Source organism: Ptychodera flava, chromosome 20, assembly GCF_041260155.1.
Source record: "Ptychodera flava strain L36383 chromosome 20, AS_Pfla_20210202, whole genome shotgun sequence".
Lineage (NCBI taxonomy): Eukaryota > Metazoa > Hemichordata > Enteropneusta > Ptychoderidae > Ptychodera > Ptychodera flava.
This window is the reverse complement of record NC_091947.1, coordinates 21,395,255-21,417,299: the sequence shown is the minus strand read 5'-3', so window position 1 is coordinate 21,417,299 and position 22,045 is coordinate 21,395,255. Positions and strand designations below refer to the sequence as shown.

The window sequence follows — 22,045 nt, the reverse complement described above, 5'->3', positions numbered from 1 at the left end:
AAATACATAGTTAGCTCACAGTTGTGTATTTACACTATAAATGCTATAAATATTGGAAATTGCCGTTTAATAAATTGTAAACAAACTTCAATGACCCCCCTCCATATCAATTTTAATTGCTGATGTTGTTATCGATACAGTCTTTCAAGACAACTTGTTGATAACAAATTTTTGAGAAGCTAGGTAGTCTGTGTTCGTAAGTGACCTTTAACCTCAAGTGTGAAGTTACATCATGGCGGCCAACGGAGTACATCACGTACAACTTCACGTGAAAAATGGCCTGCAGATGCTACGAAAATTCACAAATTGTCTTCATTTTCAGCTTTTTGCCGAAAGAAGGACGGGTGTATTTCATCAGTGGGCCGTTCGGAGTGGTTCAGCGGTGTTTATCATCAATGAACGAGCACATTCGTCACCGGCACATGCCGGCTTCTCAAATCCAGGGTCAGCCATGCTGGAACAGTTCGGCAACGGGCCGGTGAAACATGCATTTAATGATTTGTCAACGGCAATCACAGCTTCTCACAGATCGGAACATAAGCTTGTTAACTCAGTTGTCGACGTTGCCTTTGAAGTAACGGATGTAGACAAAGTTTTAAATCGTGCACGAGATAACGGTGCCGGTGTTTTACACGAGCCGACGGACTGGCAGGACAGCATGGGCATTGTCAGATACGCCGCTGTCAGATCAAACGTTGGCGATGTTGTGCACTCTTTGCTAGACACATCAAAATACAAGGGGAAATTTCTACCGGGATTCAATATGTCGAGCCCGACCACAGAACATCCACACTCTGATAACGCGTGCTCTAAAACTGGACTTGTATCGCACTTTGACCATGTCACGTACGCCTGTCCCAATGGAATGGCCGATTCAATTTTGGAATTTTATGAAAAGTGTTTTGGTTACAAACGATTCCTTGTCAACAGGTAAAGTTAATTACTCTTTTAACAAGTACATTGTTTGTCAGTTGGACTTCACTCCGTTAGCACCCCATTTGCCGTCCAACCCAGGCAAAGCCTTGAGTATTTTAGTATTTATTTAGTTACTTAGTTATTATTTACTTACTGACTTATTTATATTGAAAAGAAAGTGGTAGATGTCTTCTATTTTGTCACAACAAAGTTGACATTTTCCATTACCTTTACAATTCATAACCTATATACAATGAGGTTTGAGATTATGATTTAACCAGAGTATTTATAGTAATTGTCCACTTCATGATACTGTCTATAATGCAACATCATACAGTTGATGTAATCACTACCTGTGGCCACAGTAAAGTGATACATATGTAGAAGCTTCCTATTTGCACAAAGATGTGATCAGCTGAAAGATAATCAACTAGAATTTGCCTCAAGTTAACAAAATTGTGTTTACACTGAAATCAATGAAGTGTGAATGAATTACTCTGGATGGGAAAAAAAACAGGAACATGTTTTACTTGATATTTCACTAATGATGTAACCTTAATATGCCAATACCATGAAAAGTATTAATTTGCCTAACTTACATTTGCATAATTTATTAAAGTTCCCTTCAATGAGAACCGAATCTCCCCTGAGTTTTCAAGCAGGAGGCAACATTCCCCCATGTGAGAGAAAGCTGGAGAAAACACTGGTTTGTATGTAAAGTGCACACTACACACCAACCTGTTACTGTATAATGAATAATTGGAATCTGCTAAGATTGCACACTGACTATGTGTGAATACACAGCAGATAACAATACACTTTGAATGATTAACCGACATGCATTGACCATTCCAGATCTGAAGACGTTGACGAGGGCTTCCTAGTCCAGGGAGAAGACATGGGGATGAGATTGAAGGCAATGGAATACTGGAAGTGTGCCGAGACCCATCTATATTCACCAAGGAAAAATCAGGCATCAGATCTTCCTGATGTCAAATTTGTCATTGCAGAACCACTGCCAGGACAAGGTATACGTCTAAAGACCTTCAAAAGAATTTATCTTTGTGTATCAAAAAAAATACAAACATCAACCTAAACTGACTGGAAACTCCTTCCAACAGTTGCGATAATGGAACAAAGCAATATACAATTTATAAATCTTAGGTCAAAATGTTTTTGTAATATATATCAAAGAGGGCAAGGCTTTTACAAATAACATTTATTTATTTATTTATTTATTCATTTATTTATTTATTTATTTATTCATTCAGCAGTTATACCTGAATATATTATACTTTCTTTCATCTTTGCTAGGTCCTAACCAAGTTGATACATTCATAGAAAACCATGGTGGTCCAGGTATTCAGCATATTGGTCTCCACACATCAGATATTGTCAATGCAGTTTCAACATTGCAAGATGAAAAGCTACCACTGATTGTTCCCCCAGACACATACTACTCAGAGGTGAGGGGTCAGAAGTCAGGGTTCATTGGGTTTGTGAATTCCTTAGACCCCAATATTGACAGAATTGTTGATTATTTCTATATACCTGCTCTTAATATCAATTATTCGAGTGAGTTCATCAAACATTTGATGCAGTTAGATCTCAGTGAAGTGCGCCCTCAGTGGCTAAGGGTGAAAGACAGGGTGTTTGTAAATAATGACTGAATATTGGAATTCACAGTTTGTGTCAGATATTGCTTCTACATAAAATATACTTTTAAAGATATCCTTAACGCACAAGAAATAATCTGTCATGTCAATTCATGGTTATGGTTTTGCGTAATATTCTTCTACGTATTTCACTATAATAGATACCATTCTCAAGTAATAACCATTCAAATTAAGCTCTAAATTCATGTCTGTTCATGTTTTTTTTTAATTTTATTTTGTTACCAACAGATAGGAAAGTTACAAGAAATTCAGGATGTTGGTGAGAATATTGAATTGATGAAGAGATACGGAATACTGCTTGATTCAGAGGCAGATGCTGGAGAATTTGATGCTGTGTCTTCAGACGAGCAAAGGTAACACATTGGAGGAAGATATCAATATTATGTTAACATCAGCATGGCGGAAGAATTTGGAAAAGACTAAGGCCACCCATGCTCACCATCAAAACACGTCATGTGTTAATCATTTGCTAAAAAGCTAGCGCAAATGTTTGTACTTCCACCATAAAAATCAAAAGTGTTGCCAAGATTGAAATATATTAAACATGAAGATGCTAATAGCCAGATTTGCAAAAAGAAGAAATTCTGTCTTTTCACCATTCATTGACAATATCAATACTTGCATAATACCTTCATGTGTTAATTCGCATGTGATTCCAAAGTTGTTTTTCAATATGTCTGTTACATTAAAGCTAATAGCTTTCATCAATCTAATCTGCATCTGATGTCAACCTTCCATTCTGTTTCCATCCTCGCAGGTACCTCATGCAGGTTTTCACACAGCCAATTTTTGAAGAGAACACTTTCTTTTTAGAAGTCATCCAACGGCATGGTGCAACAGGCTTTGGTGCCGGGAACATAAGCGCCCTCTGGAGGTCAGTCCAGGCATACATGGATGAACAGAATGAAAAGAAAGTCAAAATGCAAGATGAACAGAGCTGATGAGAGAGGGTTTTCACTTATTCTGATTTAGAGTGGGTTTTCACTTATTCTGATTCTTTCATAACAGACATTTTCCAGCATAGTTGCATGTTTTCAGTGCCGAGCAGTGGTATTTTGTTGAAATATTACAACCCACACACTATAATACAATTCTAATCAAATTTTGGATTGTCCCAAAATTTCTACAATATGTACAGAAGCATTTGTGATTCTTTGAGTACATTGTAGACATGATGAGATGCATACAGTCTTTTCTTTACTTACAATCTCTGGGGCAATACTTTCTCAATTTATGTCTGATATGGCACATACCCTACTCTTGAATATTCTTAACAACTGAATGGTGCACACAAGTACAATCACTTGAGTCTGGCAATGCAACGTAATCTAACTGAGTTATAGGCAGGTACTTGGCTATAAAGCTACCAGTGTTAGGGACAGCAACTGTGTACTACAGTCTCAACAACCATGGTTGGCCCAAACCCAATGTTAGTGACAATGATGGCAGTCCTGTTTACAGAGGCTTTGGTTAACAAATTGTAGGTACAGAGCATCAATGTCTAATGTCATCAGAGTTTCCGATGTATTTTAACCCTTTCCTGCCAGACAATATCACTTCCCCATCAGCCAAGTCAGTAAAAAGCGGCATTGAGCCAAACATGACGTATTTTCAGCCACTTGGCTTGGTATGTTATAGCATCATTAGTCCAAAAAAATCAAGTTTACAGTATTATGTTTTCAACAGCCTTCAAATGTACAGTATTTGTTAAATACACCATACGGAATATGTTGTGTTTCATTAATTTAACCATTTTAACCTGATGGTGAAATATGAACTTGGCAGAGGAAAAGGGTTAAAGTGGCATGTCTCCCTGAGTCTTGTGAATTGCAGTCAAATTCAGTTGTAGGCAAGAAGATCCCTTGCCCAGGCATGCCGCATGCAACAAGTACCCTCCAAAAATGGTGGAATTTTGAACTAAGCTAATTTGCTTGCATTGGACCAAATAGCCTGTTATCTTTAACTACAGTATCCCATTGCCAAGGTAATAGATGGCCCAGTAGCTATAATTTTTGATAATTTTTCACTTTTTTTAATTTGTATAATTTAAAGTTCTTGTTCTACTTCCGAAAGCAATTTGAAACACCGACTCTTTAGCTTGTAAACAAAGCGTATATACATGTAAAATACACTGTATTGTTTAGTCCAGAAGATAATTCACTATGCAGTTTATTCATGCACAGGCTGCATCAATAAGCTGAATACCGTGTATCTTAAACATGCTTTTGGTAATAGAACAAGAACTTGCAATTAATCAGATAAAAAGGTGAAAAATCATCAAAAATTATACATTACAAACAAAAAAAGTTGAAAAAAACACCAAAATTTAAAGCCCTTTAAACATGGCTATAGTAGATCTAATGTATAACTACCAGTTAAAGTAATAATGAGGGTCACTCCCTCAAACCCAGTGTGTTTACAGTCTTCAACAGAATGGCCTGAGTTTCTTACTTCAAGTTCAATAGATAACACCCAGCTTGATGAAATCCCACTGTGTGCTATTGGACCAGTCCACAAATAACAGTATCACTGCACCAGTGGTAGGTAAGGGTCCCTCGGTGTATAGCGTGTGAAAGGAAGCAAAACAAGCCATATGGCTGACACTACTCTGAGGTTTTCTGTCCATTGATAGGAGAAATGCATTTTTTGAATGCAGACAATTTTTTACTGATTTGCGAGCTTTAAAATGGTGCAGCTTTACAAAAAAACTTAAAATATAAGTGGAGATAGCCACAAGTGTAATGTTATGCATTGTGTATGAAGTTATGACTTTAATAGTGGGTTTCAGAAGTGTTTGTTATGTATTCATAGAGTTGTACCGGTATATCTTTGAGATGATTTTATTTGTTATTAGGGAAACAGACATGCTCAGGTAATCATTTCTTTCAAGAGAAATTGACATCCTTTAGTAAAGGTGATGCAGCTTTTTGTTCTGAAATGTCTTTGAAGTACACTTCACAAAACCCATGTATTATTTTATTGTAAACCTTACCTCACATAGATTTTAAAGGGCCAGTGATGCTAACTTTCAATGATTTTTTTTTTCACCATTTTTATTTTGCATGTCAACCATAATTCCTAGTTCTACTCCCCAAAACATGTTGATCTTCACAGTGTTCAGCTTGACACTCAGCCCGTATGTGTGTAAACTGCATTGTTATTACTGAAAAGTGACTTCTGGTCCGGACTAGGATTCAAATGTAAATAATAATATTGCATTTTACACATGTAGAAATTAAGTTGACAAGCTAAATAGTGGGTGTTTCAATATTCTTTGGGGAGTAGAGTAAGAAGTTGTGCTTGATATACAAAACAAAAATAATGAAAAAATCATCAAAAGTTAGCATTACTGGTCCTTTAAAATGCCGCCCATTTCTTGCAAAAGGCATCCATGTCCGTTGCAAGACTTGTAACTTATATCTAAGTTAAGCATTATTCAACATTTTTGAGTTCAAGGTATACCTTCTCCATGTATTACTTTTGTGTTAGTTCACAAATGCAGTATTCTTTTTCTGATGTGTTGCTTTGAAATGTTTTCATTAAATGACACCAGAACAATTGGTTGGATAGAAGAAAAACATTACATCAGCCATTATCTCATGTTTTTATGCGTAACTTTTCAGCATCATGCTTTAATGAAACCTGAGTACATTTCATTTTGTTTTTATTTTTTAAATAGATTATTTAATGTGAATCTACAAAAACCTTTGTATGCATCCCCGCCGAACAAACATAGAAACCAAAAGCAGGTGTTTTTCAGGGAAAAACTTTCCCAGCTCAGGTTGGATGTATGACTTCATTGAAACAACGTTCAACTCGTACATGTTATCCCTTCTGTAAAGGTTTGACACTGTGATGTGTAGATAATGTTTCTGTAAGGCCGTCAGATTTCAACAGTAGTGTAACAAGAATGTCTGTCAGTTATTGTAAAGTGCAAACTGTCAAAATTCATGCATGTACCACAAGCAAAGATGTTTTCACTGATTCACCAATGGCAGCTATTGTGTTATTCCTATTTCCCATTCCTGAAAGTGGGAATGTCAGGGTTCTGTTGGTCATAGTCTAATGCAGGTTATAGCCATGGCAATAAGCCAATTTATGCAGTCACTGACCGAGTTGTCCGAGTTGACAGTAATAATCACCAGATGTAGCAGATGTAACATATGATGAAGACAGTCTGACACAGACTTTTGTGAAGTTATCAAACCTGTCAAGATCCTTGATTGATTGTACTCATCTTTTTATCAAAACAGTCATATTGCACAGAGTAAGTTGTTGGCTAAGATTTTGGCTCCTGCCCTATTTGTAGGCATGGCATATTTTCAGTTTTTAGACAGATAGGCATTGTAGTTATTGTTCAGTTAAACCTACAAGCATAGAGATAGCAAGCTAATAATTTCAGTTTTGTTTCTCTATACAACATGAGATTTATCTAACAATGCAGGTAAATTCATGAAATAGAAAAAAAACACATTACAAACCAATGAGTTCAATCATTTGCAATAGTCATTTCTGTTTGTTGGGACAGTTTGGAACAACATGCCTTTTGATGCAATGGTGCACATCTAAATGATGCCACTCTGTCAAAACATGTTGGTCTCATTGCTCATATCCAGTTCAAAGGTCAAGGAATGCTGTATAACTTTGCTCACCTTGAGGTCAAGGGGCAAGGTTCACATTTTGGGGCAGACAGTACAATCAGGTTTTTCAGTGTCATTAACTTAACTGTCAAAACTCAACCAATATTTCCAGAACTTCCAGTGTATTTTGTATATCTTTTCCTTGTAATGTTGTCTTTGAGAGATGCATGTGTTGAGGGCATTGTATTCAAATAAGAAACATTTGCAAAAAAGCATTTATAGTATTTTTATTTGTTTATTTATTTATTTACAATGAGTGGAAATTGTTAGAGGTCTGTGATAATGGCACTTTGAAGGTTTCAATTTTTAAAACAATTTGTTTGAACTTTCTGCAATGAAAGCTTAATCTTTACAATTGTTATTGATTGTACATATTAAAATTGTACAGAAATAAAGCTACAATGCAATGAAAAACAGCGTAGTATAGAATGATTGTAGATTAGTTACCTCAAAGAAAGTAAGTTGCTTGTTTTAGGGTTAAATTTACCTGTCGCACTAGCCTTTTTAATAATTCTGTCTTTAGGGAAAGCGAAACCGACGTGTGCACGTCGGAATTTTAGCTACGATGAACGGACTCAAGATGAATCACTTTGCCATTAACCTTTTTAGCCATGGATCAATGACCCCCATAACGCGCCAATGAAATGGCACAGTGTTCAGAGGAACAGGGTATTATGTTCGTAATTCGATTTCCAAAAAAACAATGAAAATCTGAAATTCGATACTGTTATGACCAAACGCTAACTTCAAAGTTCACTCGTACTTGTATTACAGCTGCAGTGATGTAGCTCGAGGTAAAAAACCTCGAGCATATCCAGGCAGAATCTCGAGCTATCGCACAGCAGTTACAGTAGCTGTATCATTGAAACGATTGCTTTACGATACGTACGCTAATTTCGTTTCGACGTGGATAAAATTTTCACCCGGCCATTAGTTGAATTTGAAATCACCCAGTCACAGGCTATTACATTACCAAGTTTGGTGCAAAGAACTTACAAGGCTTGTTAACCATAAGTAACAATCTACTGCCCCTGTTAGCAGTAGTTCTTCCGGGACGGTACGACTTTCAATGAGCGATTATGTGACGTCGTACACGTGTAGACCATTAGGAACAGCGACATATAACAATAACAAGTCAAGCCAATGCCACCAAGTACCCCTGAAACTGTGGGTGTGTCTTACTTTTCGGCTGATGATCGTAGATACGTTCACATGTAGATCTGCATCTTCAGCTCCCTCGCGTATTTTTCGCGATTATCCAAATTGTCATTTCTGAACTGAAGCCATGATATTATTACAATTTCATCAAGTTTATAGCGGCTAGATCTACTCGCAGACCGCTGCCTGGATCAACTAAACCCTTGGTGTTTCGATATTAACTGTATCACATATTGCTTTAGTCCGAAAAAATGTTAGTCCAAAAATATGCAAAATAACCTGCTCCTTTCCACAATGCTTTTTGTCGAGTGGTTTCGTTAGAGGTAGAGTGTGCCTCGTAAACGAATACTCGGGCTAAATTTTTTACAATCATTTTCTGGTATACCACTTGTTGATGCTCATTTTAAAGCTCTTGGAGTGATAATGGGAACGCAAGCTTCACTTATTTGTGAGCAATGAATACAGTTCATTTATGATTCCAGTAATAAAATCCAGATTATTCGATTGTCAACACCATCATTACTGTTTATTAAAATACAGTCTTTGTTGACGAACTGAATATTAATAGCATGCAATAGAGAAACAACTGGGAGCTATAGTAAGGCCAAAGTAATTAAATTCTTTGTTTTGCGTCCACTCTAAATGGGAAAAGGTACGCGTCTAAGCGGCTGAAAAACACACACAAGAAAATTAACACAGTGTAATTTGATTGCAGCAAATAAGAAATTGTAACAAAATTTTAGTTCAGAAAAGCTAAGCGGTCATGTACTAAAATTTCCTATTCAAATACATTGTGTGTGTTTTTCGTGAAAACCTTAAAAATCTACGCGGGTGGGGACGCAAAACAAAGAATTTAATTACTTTGGCCTAAACACCTATTACCTGGTCATGCGCCGGCGCCGGCCGGGGCACACATCGCCGTAGGCCGAGGGCTATAGCGATGTGTTTCTGGTAACGCACAGCCCCTCGGGTAATAAACGGACGCTATAGCCCGAATAAAGCCAGGTTACAGGTGTTTTATAATGCGCTACACGCTCATGTTGTTGTATTACGTTATGGTTTTATGTGTCTTGATATTATCATGGAGGTAGTAGAGACTACCTCCATGATATTATGCACCGCAACAGTCAATTGTGATAAGTTTATTTGGCGATTTCTCCACAGAGGTAACAGTAGTACCACTTTCTTTCAAAAAGTATTCTAAGCATACCTAGCAACATCCTTGGTAGACTGAAAGATCCGTCGCTCGAGGACGCTCTCTACGCTCCCCGGGGGTCCTCGACGCCCCCCCCCCCCCCCCCCCCCCGCCCCGAGCGCCCTCGAGCAACGGATCTTTCAGCCTGCAGCCTTGGTTGCTCTTGAATCTTTTTTCGTCGATGAGCTGTTCAAGTTCCTCCGCTGTTTGAATGGAAAATCTTGCTGTTTAAAAAGAGAGGTTCGTCACTCATCCCGGGTGCTCATCACCCACCATTGTTTCAAAGCTAAGCTGCAGACGACACTACGGTCACGTGACCTGTCACTTTCCAAATTTGATCAAAAACTATTTCCTAAGGGATATAGTCTTTCGAAAATCCAAATTTGGTGACAATTATTTCCCTATGGAAAGCTTTCCAAAATACCTTCTGACGTCACGTGGAGACTAGGCATATCTATTTTCCCGTCACATGACATATTCTTGCGAATCGCAACACGGAATGAGCGTGTGGATTGTTAAAAATGATTTCATAACACGCCACATACTCACTCCGTGTCGCAATTCGTCAGAAGACGTCATGTGGCGAGAAAATAGATACGTCTAATCTCTACTGCTTCCAAAAAGTGACGTCAGAGGGTATTTTTCAGCTTTTGAAAAGTGTCCGGTCACTTGACCAGACGCATAGTGTCGTCTGCGAATTTGAAAACAATTGGCGGGTGATTAGGGCGGGGATGAGCGACGAGCCTCTGACTAGAACAGCAAGATTTTCCATCCCAATAACGTATTATAGGAACTTGAGTTCATCGATAACAAAGTTTCAAGTGCAACCAAGGACGTTATGCGGTATGCTAAGAACACTTTTGCTTCTTTTAAGAAATTGGCACAACTGAGGGCAACACTGCAATCGCTGTTGAGCATCGCCCAGTAAGTTTCTAAAAATATGTGCAGTGCCTACATATTTGAGCGCATTCACAGCAGGGCTCGAAATTAACGGTAGTTCCGCATCCACAGGCTACCAATTTTTCCCTGGGGCTACCAAAGTCCATGAAATGGTAGCCCACACGGACTACCAAAGCCTGGGACATGAAATACTTGGCGTGCGATGCATGTCCGTCACTTTGGGACGAGCTAATTGCAGTCAACGTGCAGTTTCATTTGTTCGAAGCAATTATCCTTTCATCTGTGAAAAGTTTTTTCTGGTGACTATTACAATTTTCACTGCTATGTTGTTGTTTATACAAGATGCAGAGTGTTTGATACTGGAATGTTGAATTGCTTTTCCTTGCAGTCTTTGCATGCAAGTTCACACTAAGCTTATGCTGTTGATCGGCAGCATACAAGACGTACTTGTGTCAAGTTTTGGGGTTTTGATGCTGAAATTTCACAAAACTGTCACTTCTGTATCCAGAGATTGTGTAATCAGTTTGATTTGAAATAGTAATATAAAACACCGTGTCAGTTAAGCTTGGCTTAGTTTAGCTGTCTTTTATCTATGGTTGTCGATCAGTATCAATGTATTACGTTCTGTGAAGAGGGACTCGGGTGTACAAAGCATGCCAGTTCATAAAGATCGTGAGAATATATTTGTTCTGTTTTTCTTTACTCAAGTTACAATTTCTTTGGATGTGTAAGCCGATTTTGAAAGTGATAGAAAGTGTTAAAATGTTCATAAATTAGCATACATTAAGCGTTCGTGACACATAACATGGGGTTTCTCGAGTTGAAGCCCCTAGTTTTACTGCTGTTTTGTGTTGCTGAACCGGGCTTATCCTCGGACGAGTACAGTATCCCTAAATTAAAATATTCGTGGACTACCAGCCATTGTCACTGGGCTACAAACTTCAGAAAATGGTAGCCCAAGTGAACTACCAGGGTAAAAAGTTAATTTCGAGCCCTGCACAGCAATAACATATAAAACAGCATGATCATATGAAGTGTTATAAAATACCAATATCCTTGGTCGCTATTCGGGCTATAACGCCCGTTTATTACCTCTCATGGCCTTCGTTACCAGAAACACATCGCTATAACTATCCTGTACGGCCCTGGTAAGGCCTGGCCCCTCGGCGCAATAAACGGGCGCTAGAGCCATCATGACCAGGAAATGGGTGTTCAGGACGTAACAAAATTCTGTACTATATATTTATAATTTCGGAAGCCCCTGTAAGTGATGGTTGCCATGATGATGATGTGTTTTGAATGTTGAAAAGTGACAGTGATGCAGATTGTGATGCCTCTGCAAATAGTGATCAGTGATAGTAGTTGTAACTGAAATAAATGGAGTTTTCGAAGTGATAAGGTCAGATAGAGTGTGCACAACTTGGGAAATCAGGTATCAGTATTAAAGGCACTGTTCGCGATTCCTGTGATCGCCTTTGTTCTAGTCTGTATGAGGATTACAGAGGTGTGATAGCCTTTTGTTTTCCATCGAAATTGTAATCTGGTGGGTAAATTTTCTAATGAGACAATCTGGTGCCAACACAGGCCTTTAAGCAAAGTAAGTTCGAGTGATTTCAGAAGCTTCTAATGAACAAAGCGCTAAGCAAATGTCTGTCTATTGGTAATCAGTCTGAATATCTGTACTATCGTCGTAAGCCTCAAGCCATGTATGGCAAAAGCTACTTGCGTTACGTTAAGATTGAATTTTGCGTAGGTTCATGGAGCAGAAAATCTGTACAGAGTTATAAATGTAAGTATCACAGACAGTAGATTTATCAAGGTCGGATACGTATTACAAGTTACAGACGCGGAGTAGGTTCACATTTTGGAAAGGGGAAATGGGGAGCGTCACATTTTACTTGATGGACCACCTCGATTCTCCTGGCCCTCCCCATCACAATGACCGGAATCTCCCTAGAGGTTGACGGTTTCGATCATTCCCGCATTGTCCTGGAATAGTCCATAAACCCGCGGCGTATGGCTAGTTTTCAGAATGTAATTCTCTGTATAATTCCGAATTCTTGACTCGGGTTTGGGTTTTCCAAACTGAGGCTGGATTCACGAGTATCTTCAATGGGGCTAATTTGGGCCTTCCGCTGCATTGGCACATTCAAACAATTCAAATACTCCCTTTCCCGCCCATAATAAATTTTAAGTCGTCCACAACTGACCAGACGTCAAAATAGTCCAAATGCTCATGCTATATGTACCATCGTCCGGTCCGCACGGCTTGGTTAGGTCGGCGTGATACAGTGACGGAGTCGCTGCCCGGCAAAGAAACATTGCTTGGCTAGAGGATATATGAATGTGTACACAGTTTGCTGTTAACAACCTTTGACCAACGTTAACCCGTTTGCTATATTTTTCGTATTTACAGCTAAATCAAAAACTATGGCACAATATTGTTGGTTATTTCAGAGCTTCAGGTTTATCACAATTACGTAAAATTTAAGATTGCAAATTATTTTATTAATTGTATATTTAAAATCCATTCAAAAGTACATTTACACTCAGAGAAGTTTCCAACAATAACGGCGCGATGTGTTTTTATAAATAAAAGCCTGTGTTGACAAGAAGATTATTACGTGCTTCAATATTTCGAGGTCAGAAAGCATAACATCGACGTACCAAATATGAATGATGTAGGTTCAACACTTTCGTCTTTTGTTACAGATGATCGGGTCCATGGAAATACATATGTAAGCTAATACTATACAAACAAACAAACATTGTCTGATCGTATGGGTTTAGCGTGATGTGGAAAGCGAATCTGACACATAACAACACACACATCTATTGCTGCTCAATAGGTTGCCCATGGTCATTCAACGCAGCTATTATAGTCCAGTCAATCTAGGCAAAAAAAGGGGTCAACCTAGGACTAATTGCAACAGAAATCATTTCTTCACCATGCATTTTAGAAAGGTCCTTGAAATAACATACTAAAAGTATAATAAAATCTAAGGGGTGCAACAGTGCCTAATTTGCATAAATGTAAAGGGGGCTCATGGGTATAAAATTGTAGCTGATAGATGGTTTCTACTTAAAATATGTTGCTAAACATGATTTTGCTACAGTTTTTTTCGCTTATTTGCCTCATTTTTGGATTAGGCAATGTTGATGGACATATTTTGTCGTCATTGAAATATTCCTCATTTGCATAATTCCAATATGGCAACCACGACACTTCACTTCTCGTTGTTTTTCTCTAATTAATAACTATTTTAAAGCTACTACTAACAGCATAGAATAATTTTTTTTCACTTTGTATTTTGGAGAAGTCCTAGAATAACATACTAAAAGCCTAGTGCAATCTATAATTGTAAACAGTGCCTAATTTGCATAGATGTAAAAAGATTATGGTTACAAACTTGGAGTTGATAGAATGTTTCTGCTAAAAATAGTTGGCTAAACATGATATGTTATGCAGGTTTTTGGCTTATTTGCCTTGTTTTTGGTTTAGGTCATGTTGATGGAAATATTAGGTCGTCATAGAAATATTCCTCATTTGCATAAATCCAATATGGCCGCCACAACTTTCATTTTTCTTTGTATTTTTCCGAATTTATAACTATTTTTAAGCTATAAGCTACTTCTGACAGCAATAGAATAATTTATTCACTGTGTATTTCAGAGAAGTCCTACAATGACATACTCAAAGCCTAGTACAATCTAGAAATGTAAAGAATGCATAATTTGCATAAATGTAAAAAGATTATGGTTACAAACTACGTGCTGATAGAATGTTTTCTACTAAAAACATTTTGTAGAAACATGATATATACAGGTTTTCGGCTTATTTGCCTTGTTTTTGGTTAAGGTAATGTTGATGGCAATATTTTGTCGTCAAAGAAATATTCCTCATTTGCATAAATCCAATATGGCCGCCATAACACTTCGTTTTTCTTTTAATATCCCTAATTAATAACTATTTCAAGCTACTTCTGACAGCAATAGAATTATTTTTTTCTATGTGTATTTTAGAGAGGTCCTAGAATGACATACTAAAAGTCCAATACAATCTAAGAGGTATAATATTACCTAATCTGTATAGATATAAACGGATAATGGGTGCACTACATTCAGTGATAAATGAAATATGCATATTGAATTGAGGAAAACGCATCAATATGTTCAAGCATTGTATGCATTTATCTTATTTTTTGTCCAGGCAATATTTTTGAATATATTTTATCTCCCGAGAAATATTCCTAATTTGCGTAAATCAAGTATGGTTGCCGCTGTGTTTCACTTTTCACTGCATTTCACATAAAAATTATATTAATCTACACAAAAAGTAGTTTATGTTCCACTCTGTATTTCGGAAGGGTCCCAGAATGACAAACAAAATGACTAGTAAACTCTAACAGGGATAGGTGAGACAGTGCATAATTTGAATAAATGTTAAACTCAGAAATGGGAACAAAATCGTTGCTGTTAATAGATTTCTTAAAAATATATTGAACAAATTGACATTTTATTCAAGCAATTGATTATTTAATGTATTTTTGTGTGTGCAGGCAATGCATCATATCATTTAAGATTCCTTATTTTACATAACTACAATGTGCCCTCCTACCACTTTACTTTTCCCTTTTTTTGACCTATAGATGACTATATATAATGTTAAAAAACAACAGAGATCATTAGAACTATTTCTTTATTGTAAATTTTAGTAGGGTCATGGAAATTACATACCGTAAGTTTAATGAAGTTGTGAATAAGACAGCTAATTTACCCAAAGGCTAAACGGGTCATAGATCTATACAAACCTGGTGCTGATAATCTATTTACGAAAGTCATTTAAGAGATCAGCTGACATTGTAATGACTATGTAAGATCATTTTTGTGTTTTTAATTTAGGCAATGTTTTCAAATATATCTTACAGCAATAAAAAAGTTCTTATTTGCATTAGTTCAATAAGTCAACCATATCACTTTCTTTTTTAATTGGAACATCAATTATTTCTTCACCTTAAATATTTTAAAGGCCAAAGAAAAGGTATATTCAAAGTCTAATACAATCTACATTGTGCAACAGGGCTTATTGTAAAAGATTTTATACGAAATGCCTACATTCTATTAAAAGTAATACTTGAAACTTGAAATGTTATACAATATCGTAAAGAGAGATTGGAATTTTTTACTAATTGCTAAATATATTTTACCTATTTCTCAACGATTCCTCATGTGCATAAATCCTATATGATGATCATTAAAATAGTTTTCTCACATTGTTCAATTTGACGTCAACTTATTTTAATTAATTATATTATCATTAAAATGAGAAGTTACATTAAGAAAAACTACTTGTTTAAGTTATTTATTACTTTAAGTACTTCCTATCGAAAGATGATCATTTTATGACTTGAATGAACATTTTGCTCAGTACAAAGAAATTGACATGATTATTTATTTTCTGTGTATTTTAACTCATTGTAATGATTGTATACTAATAGGGCGTACAGAATGAAAAGCCCTGAGAAATTAAACAATGATTGATTCGTATAATTCGTTTCAATTATCTAGAGAATTTCCATAATGTCGAGACAATTTAATCCTTATACCTGCCAATAATATTTGGAACTTCCTGGCGGATTTTGATTATCTTAATGCATACAAAAATGCTTGGCCAAATAACCAACGCTTTGTACTAAGGGAGGCTGAAGAAAATTTGTGTTTCAGCTCTAATGGTTTCTTTTATTTTTAACCTTACCGGTATTATTAATATAGATTAAGTGTTGGTAAAATGTAATTAAAGACCAGGTTAGGTGATAAATGGTAAATTAGATATACTTTTGACTGTGTGCAACTTGCCTGTTAATGCCACGTACAGAAATTTATGATAATATTGATATAGAAATACAATTGTAATGATCATGATAATATAGAGGTACAATTATTATACTCTACCGACAATTTAACAACTATCATGAAATATGTAATGAGCAAAGCTGTTCCTTAAACAGCTGAAATATATTACGATAATCAAAGGACACTGCATTTCTCAAAATTTGAAATTTCTTGAAGACAACATTTGAAAATTAATATAAAGTCATATAATGGACTAAAGAGAGAGATTTCCGGTTTAATCTTACAGTTCACAGCCATAGAATTTAAAGAAAAACTGAAAAAAATCTGTTGGACTGAATCATGATAATCTAAATAACTGGTAAAACAAATATAGATACTTTTCATAATGTTACATGGTTTAGCTGCTCTTTCTAATTTTATAACCGTGAAACAAGAAAACCAAAATGTGAAGGGATTTGCATCACAGAAGCTGCCGTTAACGAGTTTATTAATTAAGGTGTCAAATTTTTGACATCAAATTATCATATAATTGGTCATCCTGTATTTTGAACCTTATGGAAGTCTCACCTCAGATTGTCCAGACTGTCAATTCCTTGAATGATCGATCTTATTGGTAATGATACAAAAGTCTAATAATCTGTAAATGGAAAGTCCATTGCATAAACAGCCCTATGAGTGATACTAGCATATCGAAGATCTGATGTGATACGCAGTACAATTATATTATTCCTTGCTTCACAACAATCATTGAGTTACCCTTCCCCATTCTTATGGGTTCTACGATGAACTGCAGCAGCCTCAAAAACCCCGACAATAAGCAAAGTCTAGACTTTTTGTTGTCAACGAAAGGATTCTGGCTGTAAACAAATGAACCTCCTAGAGGAAGATGTGAACAGGGAGGAAGACGAAGAAATTTATGATATGATAATGACCATTATAACAATTATCATCACCAACACCATCATGGTGAGTCAAATGATGCTCGTATTGATACCAATGATAGTACAATAATGAGAAAGATGATTCACAGGCACAACTGTTAAAGGCGTCTTTCTCAATCCCATGTTCTTGCATTAGCAAATGTGTCAACAGCCCATTAATAGTTTGTCATTCTTTTGTTTTCCATCGAAAATGTCATCAAGTAAATAATATTTATACTAGATAAATATGATAATTGAAGGGGGCTTTAAGTGTGGTGAAGCATTTATTAGTAACTGAATATTTCCATCATCATTGAAAAAAGTTACGAAAAGCATAAAAATTCCTTCAAAAATTTTACTGCAATCGAACATGTAGGAGAAAATGACTGAACTATTGACAATGGATGTCAAAAAATTGATCAAGTCCAATGATTTTTCATTAATAACCTTAACGTCGTAAAAGAAACTATTCTCCCTATTCACTGCATTTCTGAATAACCAGAAAATGTCAACGGCAGTTATTGTAGTTGTATTGTATTGTATTCAGCAAACAGTTTGTTTCAATTATGCAAATTAAAACCTTTTGTATTTTAAAATTATTAGCATACAAATTAGCATGCAAATTTTGGGATGGATCTGATAATTCTTGCAAAACCTTAACAATCTCATAGAGAAAAAATGTGCTTATATATGAGCTTAAACATTCATTTTGTCTGAAATAATGGAAAAACTGCGAATATATGCAAATTAGTTAATTTGCATGATATTTATTGTTCAAGACATTTAGAAAATAACTTATTGAACCTTGCTAAATTGTGTTGCAATGAAAAAAGTCACTTGAATTCAGTTTACATGCCCAAAATGTGAGTATAGCAGTCATTTTAAAAGCGATATATAGCTAATTTGAATATATGCAAATTTAACTAATTTGCACCCCTTATATTTTCCTATACTCTTAATATGTCATTAGTGAGACCTTTCCAAAGGCCATGGTGAAGAAATAATTTCTGTTGCAATTAGTCCTAGGTTAAACCCTAAATTGACTGGACTATTAATGTGTTCGGCATTCATGCGCATTCAACGGGACGGAACCGGAGGGAAGTAACTAAAATTATTACCACTAGTCGTAGTACCATGATCCTCAAAATTTGCAGAAAAATTAATATTTCACGCGCTCGTTACATTAGCGCCCTTGGGCGCAATAAATCCCAATTCCACTCGAGTTGGACTATAACAGTACTGGCTCCACGAAATACCACGGAATCGACAACATGCTCTAGCAATTCGTTTATACATTTAAAAATTTACCCTGTAACTTATCCTTCTCTTGGAGGTATTCTGCGTACTGCCCCCATGTTCTTATTGTTGTCAAACCACTATTATTGAGCTGTTTAATACTGATATATTCATGTGGCCTAGCCATGGTTCCCGATCAATAAAGAGTTCCAGTTCTACATCATCACTCATCAGTTCCAGAAGCGTCTCCCTTCCTTATATATATTTTCCAATGAATTACGACAGTACAAAGAGTCAGAGTGAACCACCCCTTCGGGGAATATACTGGTAATTACATTATGTGTAACAGATCGGACTTGCAAAGCTTGTAATTAAAAGCTGCAAGTCGTTCAAAAAGTAAATCTAGAGGTTGACGGTTTCGATCATTCCCGCATTGTCCTGGAATAGTCCATAAACCCGCGGCGTATGGCTAGTTTTCAAAATGAAAAATCTCTGTATAATTCCGAATTCTTGACTCGCGTTTGGGTTTTCCAAACTGAGGCTGGGTTCATGAGCACCTTTGAACGGGGATAATTTGGGCCTTCCGCCGCATTGGCACATTCTATCAATTCAAATACTCCCTTTCCCGCCCTTGTAATTAAAAGCTGTAAGTCGTTCAAAAAGTAAATATTTTCTGAATTCTCAAAATTCTCCAGGCCACATATAAGCATCTTATTAAGGCCAGAATGCTCTCCTCCGCATTTTTTTCCATGAGAAAAGTCTTTGTAAATTTTTTGTAACGTGTTCAGGCCAGTTTTCCAATGTAAAATTATTACTGCGGATGTATGAATTCGAAAAATTGTAATCTAGTATAAAAAGTCACACGGTACACTGATAGGAAATGAACTGTGGGGATGTTCACAAATCGGAGGTAAGATTGTTTCCGTGAACCCATTCTCTAGTGAAACACATACAGTTCGATCTGAGCAAAATCTGTAAAGTTTATCATTACAGAGGGCTAGAGATTTGCTGATTGGTTCGTTGTGCTGCCATTTCTTTAGAAGTTCTAACTTCTTGGGATCTGGCGAATAACGAAGTAGATGCTGGGTACATTTTTTCTTTCCCTTGGGATGCGCACTACAGGCAAATGTACTGATGTATACGAATCGCTCATTGCCGAGGACTGTTACGGAAACAGGGTTCGCCGGTAATGTTATGGGGTCAGGTTCACTCCATCGGTCTTCACAGGGGTCATAGCTCACCATTCGGGGACAGTCGGAGTCTGCGCAAAGAACATGAAGTTTCTCCCGACATGCCACCACTCTGGTCTCAAGTGAGCCACTTCTCAGCCAAAAATGTGGCACGATATCTTTTGGGGGTTCTGCAACCGTCTTCCACGAGTTTGTAACCAGACTGTAAGCGTGGTGCATTTCTTTCCCGAACACATAAATAGCTGCGCCGACAGCGGTTACACAATATGACACTGAGGAATTCTCACTGACACACTGCAGATTGAGGGGTTCAGCTTCACACCACTCGTTTGTTTTTGTATTGTAAATAAGCGTTTTGGTCAGACTGAGTATCGTGTCCCTACACCTTCTACCTCCCCAGAGAAAGTCTACCGTTTGTGTCATATCCTCCGCTACAAGCACAAATATATACTGTCCAATGGATGCAATACGACCACCAAGAATGAAATCAGTCCGGGAAACAATCTTGCTCCTTGGTAGGTTTGTGAGATCTTCCCAAGTACCATCGTTGTAGTGAAAGTAATGCATGTTCAAACTGCTGTCCATGACAACCAGTGTTGTGCTGTAATTCCCCAATGGTAAACGACGGACAATCTCCTTATCGTCGCCAGTTAGTTTCTGAAATTCTTCTGTTTCCGAAGCGACTATGTAGTTGTCACTCAGGAAGCGAAGAACGGCATCGGTTAACATTGGTTGGTGCAAACTTTGCGCCAGTTTCCGAAACTCGCTCCAGTTTTCCATAGTCATGAACTGCTGGAGATGCGGAAAGATGGATCCGATTTGGAGAAAGTCAGCGGCAATGACAACCTCTTCGATAGCCCCTTCAGTAACGTTTATCTGGTCTGTTTCTAGGAAATCGAAAACAGCTTTCGCCGCTGTCTCTGAAGGGATCGGACCCATCAGTTGTATCTCATGGTCTTTGCTCTCACGCCAGTCACCCGAGATCATAACCCGGAAGTACTCACTCGCTTGCGTCAACAGTTGCCTTCTGACGTTAAATGCTTTGCTGCCGACTCGTACTCGTACATAGTACGTCATTTCGATTCACAGTTGGTGTGCTGACTGATAGCCGAGGTTCGGGCTTCGGCATCAGACTGCCTGGTAACACTATGTACGAGCACCGGGCACTGTCTTACCACTGCTAATGGATACCCAAGTCAAGATGAGAACAATGAACAATGCGTCAAAATATTCTCACTCTGCCTTCACGTAGCGATGTAGAAGACATCATGCAACACCAATACTGTTGATCAAGCCTTTGTTGGTTCATCCATGTCTCTTTTTCACATCCATGGTTAATCTCGAATGGTATTTTACACTGATTATACGCAGGTCACAATTTTTCCAAGCTACGCGCGCTCCCGACAGCAGATAATATTTTGTTAACCTTTAACCCTTTGTCGGTGAGGGCGTAGTTTACTCCATCAGGAAAAACTGATCGCAGAAGCCCGCCTGTTAAAATTATATTATTTCACTTACTGTATCAATTCTGACGTGAAATACATATTTCGTTAACCTTTGACATTGGGTTTTGCTTGCTTTGACTAAGACAAGCCCTCAATTCTATTGTATGCACATGAAATGCTATTTGTCTACTTGGATGAACACACTCGATAAATTTTTTGGCTGAAATTCAACTGTGGTGAGACTTGAAAGTGAACGGAGCATATTGAACTCATGCTTAGTAGTATTACATTTCTTTTTTCGTTCTTTCCTTCATACTTTCTATTTTCAGAACATTACTATGTGTATTTTTTCTTTCAATTTTACTTTATGTACAGTTATGTGGGCATGACGTGTTATGTTGAAGGCGGACATACTATCTGTTATCAAAGTTTCATTTCATGATAAATATAATCTTTTGAAAAATAAAATATCGCCAATAGCATCGAGCAATTATCTTGGCGCTTCAGTGTCTTTACATTATTGCCACAAAACACGAGAAATATTCATTTTTGCTGAACGTACATGCAATCTAGTAGTGATCAAAGGACCAAAATGCAGTATTAGTATAACAAACTGTATAAACTCATTTGTTATTAATAAATTTGTAATTTTGAACATTAAAAAATAATATTTCTGGCATTACTATATACCCTACATAAGTAATACCAAACTGCACTGGAATCCTGAATGACATTCATAATTTATGCCAAATTCATGCGGTTGTGGTACAGACCATCGAAAGTAGTCTTTAGTCGTAGCATTTCACGATCGTGTGTAGTAAATTGTACTGCCTCGGCAGTCTCTCCAAACAGTATGACTGACTTACTGACCTACTGATTGAATAAAAATGGCAGCCCAGTTGCTAGTAGGCCCCCCC

The 22,045-nt window shown here is 37.1% G+C and overlaps 2 protein-coding genes across 2 annotated transcripts; one reads left to right on the top strand and one right to left on the bottom strand.

The window, feature by feature from the left end:
• The first annotated feature begins 215 nt into the window (after positions 1-215).
• LOC139120304 (4-hydroxyphenylpyruvate dioxygenase-like protein) lies at positions 216-7,645 on the top strand. The gene is made up of 5 exons (XM_070684634.1): positions 216-930; positions 1,771-1,943; positions 2,230-2,381; positions 2,820-2,944; positions 3,349-7,645. The coding sequence occupies exons 1-5, from the start codon at positions 233-235 to the stop codon at positions 3,530-3,532; spliced, it is 1,332 nt and encodes a 443-aa protein (XP_070540735.1). The 5' UTR covers positions 216-232; the 3' UTR covers positions 3,533-7,645.
• An 11,693-nt stretch (positions 7,646-19,338) lies between these two features.
• LOC139120800 (ectoderm-neural cortex protein 1-like) lies at positions 19,339-20,760 on the bottom strand. The gene has a single exon (XM_070685359.1). It carries the CDS (start codon positions 20,758-20,760, stop codon positions 19,339-19,341), a length of 1,422 nt encoding a protein of 473 aa, XP_070541460.1.
• Positions 20,761-22,045: the final 1,285 nt, after the last annotated feature.